The sequence below is a fragment of the Lingula anatina genome, chromosome 3 (genome assembly GCF_051362555.1).
Source record: "Lingula anatina isolate TDL-2025a chromosome 3, LinAna3.0, whole genome shotgun sequence".
NCBI lineage: Eukaryota > Metazoa > Brachiopoda > Lingulata > Lingulida > Lingulidae > Lingula > Lingula anatina.
Window position 1 is genome coordinate 10,700,727 of NC_141769.1, and position 19,133 is coordinate 10,719,859.

The 19,133-nt window shown below is 33.8% G+C and overlaps 2 protein-coding genes across 3 annotated transcripts; both read left to right on the plus strand.

The window, feature by feature from the left end:
* The first annotated feature begins 29 nt into the window (after positions 1-29).
* LOC106157707 (uncharacterized) lies at positions 30-14,494 on the plus strand. 2 transcript variants are annotated; one of them, XM_087008400.1, is made up of 19 exons: positions 30-210; positions 343-429; positions 2,078-2,122; positions 3,678-3,752; positions 4,396-4,500; positions 4,746-4,816; positions 5,094-5,206; positions 5,561-5,757; positions 6,052-6,125; positions 6,442-6,542; positions 6,970-7,206; positions 7,590-7,651; positions 7,902-7,968; positions 8,359-8,487; positions 8,778-8,906; positions 9,287-9,418; positions 9,934-10,083; positions 10,297-10,376; positions 12,978-14,494. In XM_087008400.1, the coding sequence occupies exons 1-19, from the start codon at positions 196-198 to the stop codon at positions 13,068-13,070; spliced, it is 1,962 nt and encodes a 653-aa protein (XP_086864526.1). In that variant the 5' UTR covers positions 30-195; the 3' UTR covers positions 13,071-14,494. The 2 variants fall into 2 exon arrangements, with proteins under 2 accessions (XP_086864526.1, XP_013388891.2); XM_013533437.2 differs by lacking the exon at positions 10,297-10,376 and adding an exon at positions 12,164-12,243 and having other exon boundaries at positions 31-210.
* A 661-nt stretch (positions 14,495-15,155) lies between these two features.
* Positions 15,156-18,471, plus strand: LOC106157658 (uncharacterized). The gene is made up of 2 exons (XM_013533373.2): positions 15,156-15,436; positions 17,160-18,471. Exons 1-2 carry the CDS (start codon positions 15,328-15,330, stop codon positions 18,188-18,190), a joined length of 1,140 nt encoding a protein of 379 aa, XP_013388827.2. The 5' UTR covers positions 15,156-15,327; the 3' UTR covers positions 18,191-18,471.
* Positions 18,472-19,133: the final 662 nt, after the last annotated feature.

A 19,133-nucleotide genomic window follows, 5' to 3' on the forward strand; every position in this document is an offset into this window, starting at 1 on the left:
GGTTAGAACTATAAACGAGATTCATTTAATTGAAATCGAAATAATATTATAAAACATGTTAAAATAAGCTAAATCATTGGTAATGAATATTTATCAAAATATTTGACGGTACTTGCTCAAGTCAGTTTCTTATTCATTTTGTTCGTTTCGTATACGATTACGTCCCAATTTTAGGTAATCCCCGTTGCCAACAGGATGGACAACTACAAGGTGCACGTCTAAGGTTTTGGATATTAAGTGAATTAAAAAGTTGTTCTTTTTCTATAGATTTCTTCCAAATTGAACTTGTGGGTAATTTTACTATTTATCTTTGATAATTGACGTGTTTTGTTTGCATTGCAGGTAATAAAGAGGCTTGGCAAGGGTGCCCAAGGTGCCGTCTTTCTGGTGGAGCACAAGCAGCAGAATAAGCAGTATGTCCTCAAAAAGGTAAAAATAAATGTTCATAAATCATAATATAATCGCCCCAGGAGAAGTTTTTAATGATCCCCTTTGTTGTAGATTTTTTGAAAATTGTGAATAATAAGAAAGTGTATATTTATGAAATCTGCACAAGTTTTGGGTACATAAATAAAATACCACTAATTAAATTTAGTTCAATTCAATAATTGTTCACTGTACTTGTCTGTACTGTACATGCATTAGTACAGACTAGTCCGAATGTTCGGTATGAAATATTTATTTTTGTATTATTTATCTTCTTGATAATGAAAAGACAGATAGGAACCAGAGAGGCTGATTATGTTTTAGGGTTACGATAATTCTCAATCCAAGTGTATAATTAATGTTTCAGTAAATGCGGGTACATGTAGTCTTGTATGGTCTAACACTTGCATTGCTTAACAGTGAAGTATTGCAATAAAGATGTGAAAAATAATAATTTGTTCCAGATGTATATACTTGAGTCTGTCAAAATCTTATTCCCGACCTAATCCAGCAACACAGTAGATAATACAGTATATATATATATATAAGAATTTGTATTTGTATAGGATTGACTGAAAAAGTTATGTAGCATAATGTAGCTGTATGAGTTTCCTCATAGACTTGACAGGTCTGTATTTGTTCTCAGTCTGACACTGACAATGACTTCATGTTCAGTAGTGCATGTTACTTGTTCTGACCAGTTTCACCCTGCAGAATTGCCAAGTGAAGTGAATTCAAACTATGGTTTAGGTTTTATAGTAGCCCTTGATTATACTATCACTCTATTAAAAAAGGAATGCAGCTAGGATATATAAACAAATACATAAATACATAAGTAAATAAATAAACAGAAAAGTGTGAATGTAAATTAATTAATTAAAAAACTATAAGATCTCAGCAGAATTATTTGAATGTTCATGAAAAGTGACAGCTACATATGAAGCCTTACATGTAGGAAAATTTTATCTTAACTCCATTTGCCAGCTAGTACGTATATTTAGAGATATCAGTCCAGAATACTCCCTGTCCAGAATTGTGACTGTTTCTGTCATAAAACTATTGATTTAGCCATAAATAAAGAGCACACCTTTATCTTAGATATGTGCACACCTTTGCTTTAGCTGAAATGTATTGATTTACTAGCATCAGAGATTTGTTTATGGGCTAATAAAACTAGCCTCATGGGTCTTGCCAGCTGCTATTGTCACAGAGTTTGGTTATTTTAACCTCAGAAAATATTATTGTCTACATAATGTGTTGAATGCACTTACTATGAGAAATTGATTTGTCTAACAATCTGAATCAATATACTGGTATGTTTTTAAAAATATGTTTCACTGCAGGTCATGTCACTAGTAGGTCATAAAATTGGTAGATATTATTGATCTTTATGTTTGATTCGTTGACAGAATCTACATGGTAACAGTCAGCAATTTCACAAGAATTCTTTCTCCTGTCTTCCCAGAAGGCCTATTTTGTTTATTAAGTATAGTGTGTTTTTTTAAACAGTGAAAGACTTGACAGTTTACAATAGATTTAATGAAGTATGGATAAATTAAATTGTATGTAGGAAAATGCTATGGTCAAAGGCTAATTTAATAATTATTTCCATTATTAGTATGACTACAATTGTATTCTGTATTTTCTTCAGGTTGAGTGCAATGATGAAAGTGAGGCAAACAAGGCTTTCATGGAGGTAAGAATACATTATGTGATACATTTTATGCACTTGTACAGTAAGCAGCTGCAACACTGTTGAGACTTTAGATCACTGACCAATGACTTTGTCTCAGGTTGTGATAATTTCAGTACAAGTCAATAGGAAATGGTCAGTGAAGATTCACCACCTGTCACTGGCCAGTAATTAACAAATCACATTGTAAGTACCTGTATGTTGACTTGCAATACATTCAGAAACACCTGAACAGATAGATACATAGGCTGTAATACCAATACTTGGCATGAAAGTTTTTTTGTATTTCGTCTGTGATTTGAATAAAGTCGAGGAATATTGACCATGACAATCTTATTTGGTTAATTTGGCAGTTTTAAAAAGTTACATGCATGTAGGGAGGTTTATGGGCAACTGATTTCCCTAACCATTATTCAACTCAAATTTTTTAGATCATCATTTTATGATTTTATGACGAAATGTTATTTTTTTTCACCAGAGTTACAAAGAGTATATACATAGCAAAAAAATGCATGGTTTAGCATAAGGTGGCAGTGAATGAGGTTATAGTTAGGAGCTAGACATTATTGTTATAGTGTATAAAGGGTACAGGTAAGTTCATAAAGACAGAATTGGCATTGTTTGATTTTAATATTTGAATGTATGTGTCAACTTATTGTTTGCACATTGTGTGGGTTTAATTCACCGAGGTTTGTGTCAATTACCCAAAGGTTTTCAGTTTTTTCAAATCTGGTATTTTGTTATTTATATACTTCAGGGTGCCTTACAATTCTATTCCTGAGCTTTTGTTATTTTCTTTTGCCATCCCTTGTGCAAAGTTCTGTTTGAATGTGGTTGAATACAGACATTGTATGGCCTCACGTCAAGGTGGCTGGATAGGGTTCATTATAATTCATTTCTTGGCTTATCGATCCTCCCAACATCTAGGAGTTAAGAAATACAAAAAGCTGTTGTTGGTGTGTAGTTCCAAAATATTTCATTAAGCTGATAATCCAAGTTTCTTTTTGCTATTTGTGACAGCTTATCATCATGGCAGTTTACATTATCAAAAGTTAGTTTGCAAGTCAAATACAGTCTCAAGTATGCCGTCTATAGTGTTATAAAGTGTGGACACAAGGACTGGTAGAAACTGCTTTGTAAACAGAGCTATTATATTAAGAGTAGCAAGGTCAAACCAAGCTGAACTGATGCTATGATAAAACTTGTTTGTTACTAAGGATGACTTACATGTAAATTATATATACCAGCATATGTATCGATCATAAAATACTAGTACATGTGTACTTAATCTTCCTAGGCAGCACCCAGCACTGTTAATTATAATTGTTGTTGTTGGTTTATGTTTATCTTCAGTATGACCAAGGAGTTGTATGTGATCTCATACAATTCTTTGGTTTGATGGCTCCTAAGTAGTATGAGATAATTTATAATGAGAGAGAGAGAGAGAGATATGAAGCAATAGTAAATAGTATATATTTTAATTCAGACAATAAATGTTTGGTCATGCACAGAAGGATTAATATATGTTATGTACATATTTACATTGCTTCCTCTTCAGGCCATGGCCCTCAAAGAGTTACAGCATAGAAGTGTTTGTGGGTACAGAGAATTCTTTGTACAGTGGGAAAAAGAGGTAAGTACTGTACATGCCAGGAAATCTGTTGTAATTATATACTTGCAATATATTTTTTTGTTAATTCATACAGAAAAACTCCAGCTTAGATCAAGTTATTTATTTGTCCTTTTTACTATTTTTTTTTGGTAAATTTAAGAATCATGTAAGCAAGTTTTCGTTAAATATGTAATGTTATATGCAATGTTGTGTTAAATTTAGTTTTGATGTTAACTTAAGAAATACTGTATGTGTTTGAAAATTACCTAGGTCATTTTTTCTATGTCTACCGTACATATCCTGCAAAGCCAATAATCTTTAAAAACAATAAAACTCCTCAAAATAAAGTATGTGACATAGACAGTGCCTTCTGAAATGTGCAGGAAGACATGGTGTAACAGTTTTGCTAAATCATTGAATTTTAAATGGAATGAAACACGGAATCCAAATTCCGGGATGGGTCGGGCAATGTTTCATGAGTAGGAGAAATTTGCCCTTTTCTCGAAAGAAAATTCATTCTGGTGCTTAAATCCAGAGTACCTTTAATTAAGGCAATATTTAATTCTAATTTCCACCTTGTCGCGTAATTTGTTCAGTTATTTTTGGCATTAAATGTATTTTAATGACATTAAAATGACATTATTTGTTGAAAATTTGGTTCCAGGAGTCTGCCATGTTTGTGTGTATAGTGATGGACCATTACAAACTTGGGGATTTAGAAAAGGTGCTTAAACAGAAGAGAGATAAGAAAGAAAACATCGAAGAACTGGTGAGTTTTAGCATCCCTCTGAACACAAAAGTGAAAGTTCTTTAAGGCTAGTTTATTTGCTGTTTTTGGGGTAGTGTTATAGTGGCCTGTGTTTTGGTGTACCTGTTATTGAGATAACCTTCAAAAGATGATATGAATTCCAAAAACTAGTTCAGACGTACCACATTATATACTAGTAATCTGTTTACTTTGTATATATCAGGTGATATATGCCAACAGAAGTCATATCTTTTGCACTGTTACAGATTATTAAAAAGTGGCTAGGCCAGATAGTGGAGGCCCTGGTGTTTGTTCACAAAAAAGGTATAATCCACAGGTAAGTTCATCTTATATCAGCAATTGAAGTAAGTTGAAAGAGTGGGGATTAACTCCTTTGTCTTAGTTTAATTTTGAACCCCATGTTTTTTTTTTTTTTTTTTTTTTTTACTTTTACTTTTATCCAAATTGATTATTTTTTTTATCGTTTTTATCATGGAAAAAAAAAAAAAAAAAACAGAATGACTCCAGTGGTTCTTTTACTTTGCTATGACAGGAAATGTTGCTTATTGTCAGATATACTCACAGCAAGTAACATCTTTTTGCTATATTTCTAGGGACTTAAAACCTAGTAATATCTTCATGAAGGAGGACCTGAGTATATGCTTAGGTGACTTTGGTGTGGCCACAGTGATGGGGGATGCCAGGACTAAAACTAGGACCACAGTGGGTCAGTATACATGTAGCTTATATTACCAGTGTCAGAAATTGGGTTTCATTTAATTAATGGCTAATTATCACTGCGTCAGTTTTTGATTAGTTTTGTGTTGGATGTAACACCCTGTAGTGTTGAACATTGAGTTAACAATGGGATGTACCACAGTCTGTGCATTTCTTTTTAATTTGCGTATAAGAGTACTTAGTTTCTATTCATTTTTTTATAACATGATTCTAAGTTGAGGTCTGATGCCCATGAATCGGATGGTCATGCTGTTACTTATTATTGAGTTCTTGGTGATATAATACAGGGGTCCAGTTGTATTTCTGCTGTATAAAAATCCACCTGTGTTCTGTCTGACTTCAGGTTCCATGAACTGGATGGCGCCTGAGGTTCTGGAGAAACCATATGATGAGAGAAGTGATGTGTGGTCCGCTGGGTGCATATTACTGGAGATGGCCACATGTGGACGGCTCATGAAACAAGAGATAGCACAGAAGCTGTTTGAGATGAAGAATGATCCACAAGTACTAGAACAAGTTTTAGAAGATATTCAAAAACAGGTAAATTCAACAGGTTGTGCTTTAGACATTTTTTATTTTTATTAATTGTCTTCTTAGATTTATTTCCTGGATGATGCACACTTTTATTTATTTCCTTCATTTTAAATTTTTTTCAAATATTTGATTTTATCATCTGTGTCCTCAATATTCGGATTAAAATGCAAGACTTTAATTTTTTTCACAGTAACTATACAGGTTTAACATTTAATGAAATAGCCTTTATTAGTGTTATGATTACTGTATTTGTGTTATCATACTCATGTTTATATAAGGATATTTTTATTTAACTTTTAGAAATACTCTGCTGATTTGGTTTCTTTGATCCGTATCATGCTGAGAAGAAATTTTAAGCAGAGGCCAACAGCGGTGTAAGTATTATAGAAATCTAATGTGAAATTATATTTTTTGGCAATATGTCATATTTTATGTTCATCAGTCACATAATGTAGTTTAAGGTAGACTGAAATGTAAAATGTAGACTCAATAATTAGTGATTAGAAAACATATTGTAAATCATGAAGTCAATGACATTTTTTAAAAAAAGTTATCCATTAGGTACTTTATATGTACTTTCCCTTGAAGATACTTGAGAATTTGCTGAAATATGTCTTAAATGTTTGCTTCAATATTTCTTGCATGGAAATCCCTTCTAAAGGGAATATTTTTTTTCTCATTTTATTTTAGGGAGCTGTTAGATCTGCCCTATATACAAGACTGCCTTGTGTTATGTGACTCTGAACTTGCAGAGAAAAAGAAGAAAAAACAATCTAGTAATCAGGAGAAGAGTAAGTTTTTATTTATTATCATTTGTGTGTGTGTGTATATATATATAAAGTGATTCAAAATTCTTATTGAATACTGGTTACAAGAAGTACATGTAGATATTTCCACTTCACAGGACAGTAAAATGTGTTTTGCATTACTGCAGAAACAACTGTATTTGGTGGTATTGACCACTTTCCTAGAAAATTTGATGTAAAATCACTTTTTAAGAAAGAATGGCATGTATGGATATTGAACATTAAAAACAATTATACTGAAAACTGCTCACATATCTGACAGTGCACCCTGGTTTTCCGAGTCTGTGGGAGACTCACCTCGGTAACCAGCACCATTGCCTTTCCTTATAGCTAGCTATTACTGCACTGATGATTGAGAGCATAGGCCTAGATTATCAGGGTGCTGATGTCATTATCACTTTTTTTCCCTCAGAGCCAGTCCCTAAGGACCAGGGTGTGCCTCCTGTGCTGAGTTTCATCAGAGAAAACATCAATAATGACGGCAGTGTACGGGATGCCCTAGAATACTTAGCTGCACTCACTAAACAGGAAGGAATTACTGTCACAGATGATGGAAAGAGACTGATAGCCAAAGCTATGAATGCCAATCTCAAAGACTTACATATACAGATTGCAGCATGCAATGTTTTAAATAATCTCATCATATCAGGTAGGTTTTGATTTTGGGAAATGTGGAAGTGGGTCAGATTTCAAATTGATAATTTTTCACTTGGTTTGAAGTTTGTAAAATAGTGTCAAACATTATGTGTTTATCACTTTTGTGTTTTCTACAATATTCTCATCAGTTACTGTACTTGCTGAGCTGAGTTGCCAAAGACAGTTTGCAATACTCTGTTTCTTGTGTCAGTCAAGATGTATGTAATTGTCTAAAAACAGCAACTTACTTTCTTAGAATATGTTTGTGATTTGGCAAAAATGTCAAAAGATGCCTATTACATAGGAGTTCAGCATATAGTTTAATGTACATGAATATTTATAGTTGAAAGCAGCTACTTGGAATGCCATCTTTAGAATTGTGTTTTTTAATTTCAGCTGATCCAGATGATGCATTATACTCCAAAGAGATTATAAAACAAGTTTATCTTGCCATGAAGGTGGGAATGAAGAGATGCAAGAAATTTCATGTAGAAATTGAAATAATTAGAAAGTTGAACTTTAGAGGATGAATTTTTAATGAGAGATCAAAATATTAATTTTTGCAAATAAAATATTTCAAGAGACACAGCATAGCAATTCTAGAGTATAATGCTATAAGTTTTAAAGTATAATGTTCATGCAGTAGAGGACATATTGTGCATGTTGCTGATTGAAAGTACATTTTTATATGCATAAACTTCTTTTCAGACTCACTCTGCAGAAGCAGCACTTCAGCAGGTAGCCTGCTCCTTGTTGATGGCTTTTTCATCTCATGGTGAGTATCCTGGTTGTGTATAATTCTTGATATGTAAACTGTATTGTACAGTATTCATTTGGACCAGGAATAATGATATTAGGGTCTATTAGTATTGGAGCGATTGTGCTAGGTGTGTCAGCTAGATAGATGTGATCGCTGGCTGTCATTGAGGAAATACAAATGCAATTGTTGAATGTACTAATAATGTGAAGGGTGGGAGGCTAAGGAAGCCAGGTGTGGCAGATGTGTTATTTCTTGTGAGGTGCTACATATTGTGACAGTATTGAGTGGGTAAGTCAGTCAGGAAAAACATTGTTAGTTGTGACACTGTGATCATAGTAAAACTGTATGTACTGTAATTATCATTAGAAAATTTTGATTATTAGAATACACTGTATGTTTCCCCAGAGCAAGCAGCTGAGGTGATAGGAGAGAGTGGTGGGATTCAGGAGGTCCTGGCAGCTATGAGGTCATTCCCAGGAAATGCCACCCTGGTGGCCACTTGCTGTAATGCACTCTGGAGTCTAGCTGTCAGTGGTATGTGTTAATGGTTGAAAATATAAGAAAGTAATTGTAAACATGAGATTTCAAATCAACAGTACAAGAAATACCAGTACACTTGAACACGATTTTCTTTCACAAACATCACACTGTACCTTAAAGTGTATCATAAAGTAGGACAGCAAGGTGAATAATTCATGAAGTACATGACTCAATCTGACAAAAGATAAAATTATGTGTTTTTGATTTTCTATATCATTCAGAGCAACAATGCTGACAATCAATTAATAGTTAATCACGATGGATAATATATGTTTATATTTCAGAAAAAAATTCCAAGATATTAGCTGAAGAGAAGGGTTTACAAGATGTCTATAATGCTATGGTGACACATGCAGACCATGTAGATTTGATAGAGGCTGCATCAGCTGCCATGTTGTCATTGTCCATGGAGGGTCAGTTGACATTACCATTTTATTTATTTTTTGTCCAGGTGTTCAAAGTTTTATTATAATTAACAAAAGGTATATTCTCATGTTAGCAGCTGTCTGAAGGTTATACAAAATGGTAGGAATGGGGCATGTTTAGACATGTCTACTATAGATTGAGTGGCAGTGGGTGTAGCTTGTATCATCAGACAACAGACAACTGCTGTGCACTATCCTTTTTTTGTAACAAATATTCCTTGTGTGAATGCAGCAATAATGCTGCTCATACTATTTATTAATATTTACATGTTTCATATTATATCTGTTATTTCAATATCTGTGTAAATATTCTGGCCAGCTAATGATGGGTTTAGGAAACTATTATAGAGATTATACTCATGTTCCAGATGACAACCTAGAATACCTTGGTAATCTGGATTGCGTGGGGCTCCTGCTCAGTGCCATAGAAACTCACAAGAAGGAAGCCAAGGTAGTCAAGAATGCTTGCATGGCTCTGGCCAGCTTAGTAGAGCCAGATGGTGAGTAAGGGGGTCCGGAGAAGTGATCTGTTAGACCATTTTGATGATAATTAAATTGCGTCTTACTGGTATGGGACATGTAATTACCCACTTAATTCAAATAAAATTGATTCATGATTTTACCGAAATGAACAGTATGTCAAAGATTCAAATAAAGGAGAGTTGAGTTGGCTTCTTGTCAAAAGGTATTGTTTTATAACTGAAAATAATAAACCTTGAAATGATAAAATCTTAGAATAGGCAAGGTGCTTGCATGGTGTTTTTTATTTAGTCAGACATTATTATTGGCTTTTGAAGATTTACTTGTTTATAGTCTCAATATAATGCATTATTTGCACTGATTACAATTCAGCATACATTTTACAGCCACACGTGCCTGTACAATGTTTATTCATTATTTTTTTTCTATCATGTGTATAAGTCTTTTCTGTAGCCAATAGACCTATTTGCCTTGTTCTTGTGCAGACTTTCGTCGCTGTTAAATGTCATAGAAGTTGATTTCAATATTTTTCCAGAGGAAAGTGCCTACAAAGTACTGAACAATGACCGTGATGGTGTGAATGTGGCAGGTATACCTATCATTAAAGAGGTGTATACTCAACACAGAGACAATGCAGAGGTTGTGGAGAATATCTGTACTCTATTTATGGAACTCACAGAATATGGTATGTACTTTATTAATTTGATAAGAATGTGGTATTTTATTTAGTATTCCAGACTTAATTTTCATTCAGTAGTACAATTAAAAACTGTTTTATTGTTTTTTTTTTTTGATACAGGATAGCCCAAAAGAGATTTTATTTGCTTAGTGTATTTTGTGTTAATATGAATTCTTGTAGGCTTGCAGGCCTTGAAATATGCTGGCATTTATTTTCTAGATGATATTTGTTTTGAAATGAAGGACCAAGGTGTTGGCAGTGTGTTAAATGAGATTCATAATAGGTTTAGTAAGAATGAGGTGAGAAGGTGCACTATGATTGGACACCCTAGTGTATCTTGTGATACTGTAGCTTATACTGGATTGGTCAGAAAATATGTGCAGATGACCTTTAACCTTGGGTTCTCATTGGCTGAAGTCGATCCCGTGGTTAGCTTTAGCAGTTCACAATAACACGTAACACTCTTACCAGTAGTGCAAGCTTCTTAGGCTACAGCTTTGAGAATGTCACCTTAGCCTAGACCAATTTTTTATACAATGAATGTTATGCTTACCAAGTATATTGAATCCTAATATATAGTAAAGCCAGTTACAGCTACATATAGTTTAGTGATGTGTGATATGACTAATTTTTAAAAAGATCTTACATGCATGTAGCATATATTACAAAATGTAACTCAGAGCATAAACTGTATGCAAGTTCAGACAGATGCACAATTTTTCAAAGAAATTATGTTCACCTTATAGTCATAATATTTTTTATTTATTTCTTAATTTATTATAGATTAATAAAAATGTTTTGATAAAAATTAAAAGAGATAGGAAAGGTGACAGTAAAACATTATTTCACCCAAGGTCTTTTTCAAGTACTTACTAGTACAAGTGCTAGTTCAGTGATTGCCTTATTATACTGTGACCCATAAATTTGTTTATATTAGGACCATTATTAGATAACAGTTTTTCCCCTTAGAAATAAGACATTTATTGTAAAATTTATTGCCTTTAATTATTATTATCATGTTTCATTTCACTATCATTTATGTTAGGGTAGGAAGACAGTAATTTAATTTTTATAACATGTATCCAGCCTTTGAGACAAAGCACAGGGTGTTTGAATGGAGAACAGGAGAATTAAAAACTGCAACAAAATTCTCGAAAAAATGCCCCTTCAAATGCCACAAGGCCATGAAACCAAGTACCAGTACCAGTGATATGATATGATATGATATGATATGATATGATGAGCCGATTGAGACATTCAGAATAAAAAAAAAACAAGTCAGAGAATTCCGTTGTTTTCATAAAATCAATATTGAGTTTCTTTTGTATAAGTTGATTCTTTTTTACCTTTGCTATGTGAAAAGCATCAGAGCATATTTTCAGTTGGGAATTTAGAAAAAATTGAAAACTTAATAGCTCTACAGGGAGAATGCTTTCCTTATACCAAAGATCAAAAATGGTGCCTAAATGCTGGCCCCTCACAAAGTACGCCACTCCAAAAAGTTGAAACAGGGATGAAACCCTGGTCATGTACTAGTAGTTTTGAATTATTCTGAGTGCTGTACCGGGTCAGTGCAGAAGCCTGGGTTATATGTTCCTGAGGGAGGTGAGATCTATTCATAATTAGATCCATTATAACGTGGGCTTACATTGGAAAGCCAGCTGATCTTTTTTTAAGCAAGGAAATCATGCCTTAAAACCAATCTTCACCTTTTACCATTATCTCTGGGGATGAACAGAGTGTTACATCTCCAGCTGGTCTTAAGTTAGACCATGCATAGTCTATACTGGCTTATCACAGTTAGCATTCTGCTGTTGGTCTTGTTCACCTGAGAGGATATTTGTGTACAAGTACTTCAACACCCACATGCCATTATTGCTGCTTTATTTACATACTCCCACTTTGTTCATCATGATGATTATATTTTCACCAGTGAAAACTCTCTTCTTCAATTTGCTTGTAGACCACCATCACAGCTCACATACAATTAATGCACCAATATGTTCTTGCCCCTTATCTTGCTAGCTTCCAATGACACCTCACTGCTCATATTCATTGAATATTATTCTTTGTCTTTGCACTGTAGAAGATATAAGAGATGAACTACAGGCACTAGGTATAGATGGTATATTAAAGGAAGTTCAAAAACGCTACAAAGAAAATGGGGTAAGGTTAACTTTCTAGACATTTAACATATTACTACTTACTAGTTGATCTGATTTGCACTTATGTTTAATTTTTGATTTGGTTTTTTGTTTAGTGTGGATTGTGTGCATTTTTGTCATTAACTTTGGTTTATTTTTGTGAATTTTTTTAAATGTATAGAACTGATAATTTTAATTGGTTTCAGCTTAATTCTTTTTTGTTTCAAAATTTTCTTTGGATTTCTTATTTTCAGTTTGTTTTGAAATGATCAGCTTTTCTGATTGTCTTTTATTTGATAGTATTGATTTTATTTCTATTTAGAATTCATATACAAGTCTCAAATCTTTAAATATTTGTTCAGAGTCTTTTTTCTTCTATTCGTTTTGTAGCATTTTACTTTTTAGCCTTGAATTTAAATTATATAGAATAAAAATGTTCAATTTAATTGTATTTGATATCAATGTAGTCTTACTACATGTGTATGTCTCAGTAAATCATTGATTTTATTATGTTAATGAGTTAAAATTTTAAATATCAGTTTTTAACTGTGTGACTATATATATATATATATATATGCAGGGATTGGTTGCATCATCAAATATGTCTCCAACTTCTTGATGTCTTTCTTTCTAATATTACATCTAATTTTTATTCCGGGAAGTAATCTTTTTCTAATTTGAATTTTTCATTTCCTTTCAAATGTTTCCTAGCTATAAATCATAACTAATCAATAATCATAATTTACCATTTCCTAGGATGTTATGGCTCCATGTGAGGCTGCCTTGGCCAAGCTGGGAGGTGGCAAAGTCAAGTCCAGACCCATATCTGCCAGAAACAGGAAATCATAGTTATAACGCAGGAACGGATAGTCCTACTAAATGCAGGGAAATGTAGTCCAAATGATTGGCACTAGGTTTACCAATGTCAGGTTTATCACTGGAGAAAGGAAAGTTCTACAGCTTGCAGAAATCACATTTGCCAGTAGATATTGCAGTATTTAACTGAACTCAAAATTGCTGAATATGACCTTATGTACTGTGGTTAAGGGATAAGCTATATATATGGGATACATAGGGGCTTTTTTCTTAAAATTTGCTGCTGTATTTTAACAACCATTGCACACAAGAATATTTAGATGTCTTTATAACATTATAAGATGATTTAATTGTCATCATATTTTCAGCAGATAAGGGTATCCTAAGATATGATAAAGTAAAAAGGATATGCTGAAATAGTAAAAAGACAAAAAAAAAAAAAAAAAAAAAAAAAAAAAAAACTCCCACTTATCTGCATTGATAAGTAGTTTGATATTCTTAACAGGGGTAGCAGCAGCCATCACGTTACCAATTCTTACTATTCTTTTCCCAGAGAGAGGTCACTATGTTCAGATTTATTAATCACGTTTGTGAAACCCAGCCATGTGCTGTTTTACTGGAAAACATTTGAAAAACTGCATGGTATCCCAGTGTCATTGTACATACCATTCCAGCTGGTCAAAATTGTCATAACTCATTTGTATTAGAATTGGTGCCTCACAGTTCACCTTGTGTTGTATGTTGGTGCATATGTTGATTTATAAGAACAAACCCATTGTTTTGTGTTTATCTTTGAACAATAATTTAAATGAAAAAAATATTAAGACAAAGTAGTGCTTGAAGAATATTTGGAGATCTTTTGTGAATGCGTGCATGATTCTGTTTGATGAAAGTTGACAATTTCAGAGCTGTGAAAATTGCTACTTACTCTGTTTGCTTTGCAAAGAAAAGTGACACCAACTTTTTTTTCTCCGTCCAGTTGCTGAGGCTCCATTAGTCCAAATCATAAGAGCATAAAAGCCGTCCACTTATATGTATTGACAGGGTGGGGGGTCTCAGTTGTAAATATATCATTGTTAATCATCTGTATAAATATTATATTTTTACTTTCATGTTTTACGTGAATAATCCGTATTTTGACATCTAGATTACTAGTATTTAACAATCCTAGAAATGATTTGTTTGAGCTATATGGAATGATTGTCATAAGTTTTGAAGATTTTCTCAAATTATTTTTGATCAATTCAGAATTATTTACAGTGAGGTTAAAAAAGCATATATGTTTTCCACTTCTTATTAAAGTTTTGCTAAACTTTATCTCTACAGTTTTTTTCATTCAATATCCATGTAACATAGCAGGTCTTAAAATTCCATGACACCTGTGATTTTATTTAGCAATACAATTTAATGTAATTTGATATTATTTTTCAATAAAAGAGTATTCTATTCCTTATAAATATATTGGTTCTTGCCTTAATCAATTATGAATATTTGAAAAATATATTAAATCAGGTCTAATTTTCCTACCACAAATTACAGAGTGCTAACAATGAAAGCGAAACTGGTAAAGTGACTGCTAAATGTTAAGTGAGTTTTAAAAATCATTTAGCTTTTGTATTCTATGGGTAGATTTAGACACTGAAAAGGCATTCTCAAAGCAATTGAAATAGTCACAAAAACGATTTGATGTCATAATGTCCAACACAGTCAATTATCTTTTCTTATTCAGATCTTAATATGGGGGAAAACTCAAAAATGAAAAAAAAAAAAAAAAAAAAAAACGAAACGAAATAAGATTCCTGATGTTATTAAAATGTTCTATATTGTCAAGTCGATAGAGTTAAAAAGAATCATGATTCAATTAGAACTATTTTTTATTTAAATATTAGAATGGTGCTTAATTGATAGATGGAAAAAAAATCATCAAAAATTTTGCAGAAGTTCTTAATATTTTAGACGTTCTAAAATTCCCAGGTCTCACAGTGTTTCCAGTGGCATTGACAAACTCGCTCATGGGTTTCACTGGAGTCCAAGCTAAGAAATGTCAACATCGATCTTAAACCTGGCGCGCTTTCCCTTGTCAACCACAATGTCAACAATAAAAGTAGGTCACCACAGGTAAGCCTTTGTGGACCTTATCACCTCTATTGTGATTTTACAGGTGAGCATCATGCTGCCATCTTACTGTGTGTTACACTCATGTTGAACACATGTTGTCGCAACGTAATTCATAATTGTCTTTAACGTCCCACTCGAAATATCCACCAAGGTGTATGTGCGCGTTGAGGACATGTACGGCGTAGACGATGTTGCCAAGGTGGTGCTTACGGTGTCTATAATGGTGGTGTTTACGGAGGTGGCTGTCAGTGTTTTCTGGAATTACATGACTGGATTTGATGGTAGGTGAACGTACGTACGTTGGTTAGAAGAAGCCGTTGGAGTAATATTACCATCCAAAAGTTAAATAACATACACAATTTTGGAGTAAAATATGAATATTGGGAGCGGATTCAGGATTATTTGAAGGGGGGGGGGGGGCGCCGATGAGAAGCCGACCCTCCCCCCTTCTTGGCATGGGGCCCGCTGAAGGGATAGTCCTCATATGCTATAATCCACTTGCTTACAAGTATATTTATATTTGATAACTACAGAGCATTATGAATATCTTTGTTAAGGGAATGTGAATTGTTGCGACACATATGTGTAGGCTATGTAGGTCTACATTGTTATTGACCCCTCACCATGTTGTGTAAAACTAAAAATATCTTCAGATCAAGTATAGCAACCTACGAGACTTGTACATTGAAATCTGAAGGCTCCGGTATATACAAGAAGTGCTTGTGCAAATATACATTGCAGTAGCATTATTGACCCTCCCCATACTGCAGTGTTGAAAAGATTTACGTATCACTAAGTATGTTTAGGACATGGACACCTGCTTCCCTGTGGGTGAATAAGCATATCTACTCGCACAGTGCATAACATGTATTGCGACGAGATACAATGCTTATTATTCCCATCTAACACAATATTGGACAACCGCACGCTCCAGTTATTTAAAAAAACAAGTGGAGTTTAGCGAAGAAAACGAAGTCTGTTTCCACGCGCTTTAGTATTAGCTATACGTTTTAAATTCTTAAATAATCCAGAAATTGTTTAGGTATTATCTGACGCATATAAAATAAGTTTTCCAGAGTAACTTTCATTAGGGTTTAACTGTGTTAACTCGTTGAGACAGACGTTCAATATTGACAGCAGTTCAAGTCCCGATTCAACCACTGGAAAATATGGACCATTGTCTCTCATGCGTTTAGTTTACGTTGTGATACTTTCTAAAATAACATCGAGATTAACCAAGATTGCGGCATTTCAAAGCCTGTTTAAAATTTAAACATTGTTTAAAATGTGCATTACCGAAATGTACAGAAATAAAATGTATCAAAAACTTGTTAATGTGGTTATTTATGGAGTTTATGTTTTAAAGCAAAATTGTCCTTTAATTACAAAGAAAAATACTACAAAAACGAGTCCTATTGCGAACTTCTCATACCCGAAATAAAGAAGACGTCGCAAGAAGCCAATCAATAAATACCACTTTTAGTACAGGTATGACAAGATATCAAGACGAAAAAAGTAGAATATAAAGAAACTAGAAAAGCACTCCGCCAAGGCAGCGATTTTTGATTATTATTGATTATCGATTGATTATTGATCCGGATCACCTCCAAAAACTTATCATCTCTTCCTTGGCCCACCTCTGACAGTTCCTGAAAATTTCATCAAAATCGGTCCATAACTTTTTGAGTTATATTGATGACAGACAGACAGACAGACAGACAGGGGTGAAAACATAACCTCCTTAGCGGAGATAAAAAAGACGCTTCACTTCTGTCACAAAGTTGATCTCAAAAAAACTTTTATTGATATTTATTTTCTAAACTGATTTCATAAGGTATGCCTTGATATTTTTGAGAAAATAGACGAAGTTTCGGGGAAAATTGATTTTTGTTCACATATAACCGCCTAAATCTGTTAGACCCGCTTTAAGCTGAAAGTGATAGTTAACATTTGTCCGCCTTTTCAACACCAATAAACTCATTGTATTGACGTTGTATGTTTCAGAAAAACGCTATAAGATTAGCAAGCAGGGGGAAAACTTTGATAGTGATCTCTACATGCAGAACCTGACCCGTCCGACAGATTTACCAACACCACGGAGGCTTTCTGTAATCCCCGTGGGTGAAGACATATCAGGGGGACACGCCCATCAAGCGGTGCGGAGTAAGACGGTAAAGGTCCATGTATACAACATAAGCCAACCTGTGACTGACGGGAAAGGAATCCAATGCGTCCAGATGAGGATAGGCATATCAAATGTATTTACTCCAATATGTATATATCCCCCAAAGGAGGACACAATAATCTCTGCGTCGCTTGCTGATGGCAACCCTTTCCAAAAGGAACTTCTTGAACCATTTATCAAGCTGTTAAGAAAGGACCCTACAATGCATTTAATTGATATTGGAGCAAATCTGGGGATTTGGACGTTAACGGCGGCGAAATTAGGAAGAAAAGTTCTTGCTGTTGAACCTTACCCTCCAACTGTTGCAAGGCTACATTTAAGTATAGTGAAAGGACATTTAGAATCATTTGTTACAATAATCACAGACCCTATTTCAGACCACCACCACAACGCCACATTAAAAATGGCAGAGAAAAATATAGGTGGCGTAAGTTTGCAGAAACTTCGGCTCAGAACAGCCACACGCGTGTCTACAATAACGATGGATGATTTAGTTCCGTACTTACCGCGTAAAATGAAACGTGCTTTTATCAAAATGGACATTGAGTCCATGGAGTTACGAGCCCTTTCAAAATGTGATAAATTACTTAGAGCTATTGATATCCCTGTCATTATGTTTGAATTTTTCCAATATAAGAACTTGCTTCAGCGTAAAGAACTTCGACAGTTTGGTTTATGGATGAAGTCCATGAATTATATCCCTTACAACTCACTAGGCAAGAACCGTGAACGTCTTGGTGACGTCACAACTGACCGACGATACAGGCAAGTCTCAGATCTATACCTCATTAAAAAGGAGAGTTTACAGAAAATTCTGAGGTGGACTGAAGGTGAAGATATAAGAGTTTGACTGATATTATTTTTAGTTAAAGAAATGTCAGTTGATTGCTTTATTTGAGAATTTTGATCGTTTTACATCATTATTGATGAATTTTACGAAACGGACTGTAAAGGATCATTAAGAAAAATATATGAAAGCATCGATAGGTACATTATTTATAAATAATAACATTGCAATATATCTAGAAAGAAAACTGCCCTTATAAATGCTACAAAATGTTTGTGATTTATCAAAGCTACAAGAGCTCCAGGGCACTTGATATTTCATAATAATAAATGATGCCATTTGGACATTGTAATGTATGTTCCTCCGTGAAATGCTACGCTTGGTTTGATGATATTGGGTAATATAATCTCCAATTATCTAAAAGTATCATGTTAAATTGAGTTTTGTTTTCTGTTGCACCGTGTAGCTGTTTGTTATACATCCATGGAAACGTGATGTGTGAGATTAGAAATACGAGATGAACAGAAGAGCAGCAGTTTATAGGCTAACTCTGTGTAAGCATCATCTTGGATGTCCATTTGTATGACTGTCAAAGCTTTCCCCCCATTAAGGGCACTTTCAGAGATTAATAATCTTTTTAATATACATTACACCGCTGTTCGACAAGTGATAAAGAACACTGCCCTAGTGATGTTTATACCATAATGCTGAATGTTAATATATGCCATCTATTGATATGTCTATTATCACCCACTTTGATCTGATAGAATAGAAAACAATAAGAATGAACAATGGAGATAAATGTCATTCAGTCAAATTTCATAATTACCATTGACTGATGTTGAATTTCAAATTCATTTGTCAAAATCAACAAACTCGTTAACTGTTTCAGCTATATGATCTTTGCTGACAAAGCATTAACAAAACAAACATACTACAATTGTACGCATTTAAAGTTCCTTATTATAAAAAAGTTCCTTTGTTATATTGTGAAACATGCTTTTCA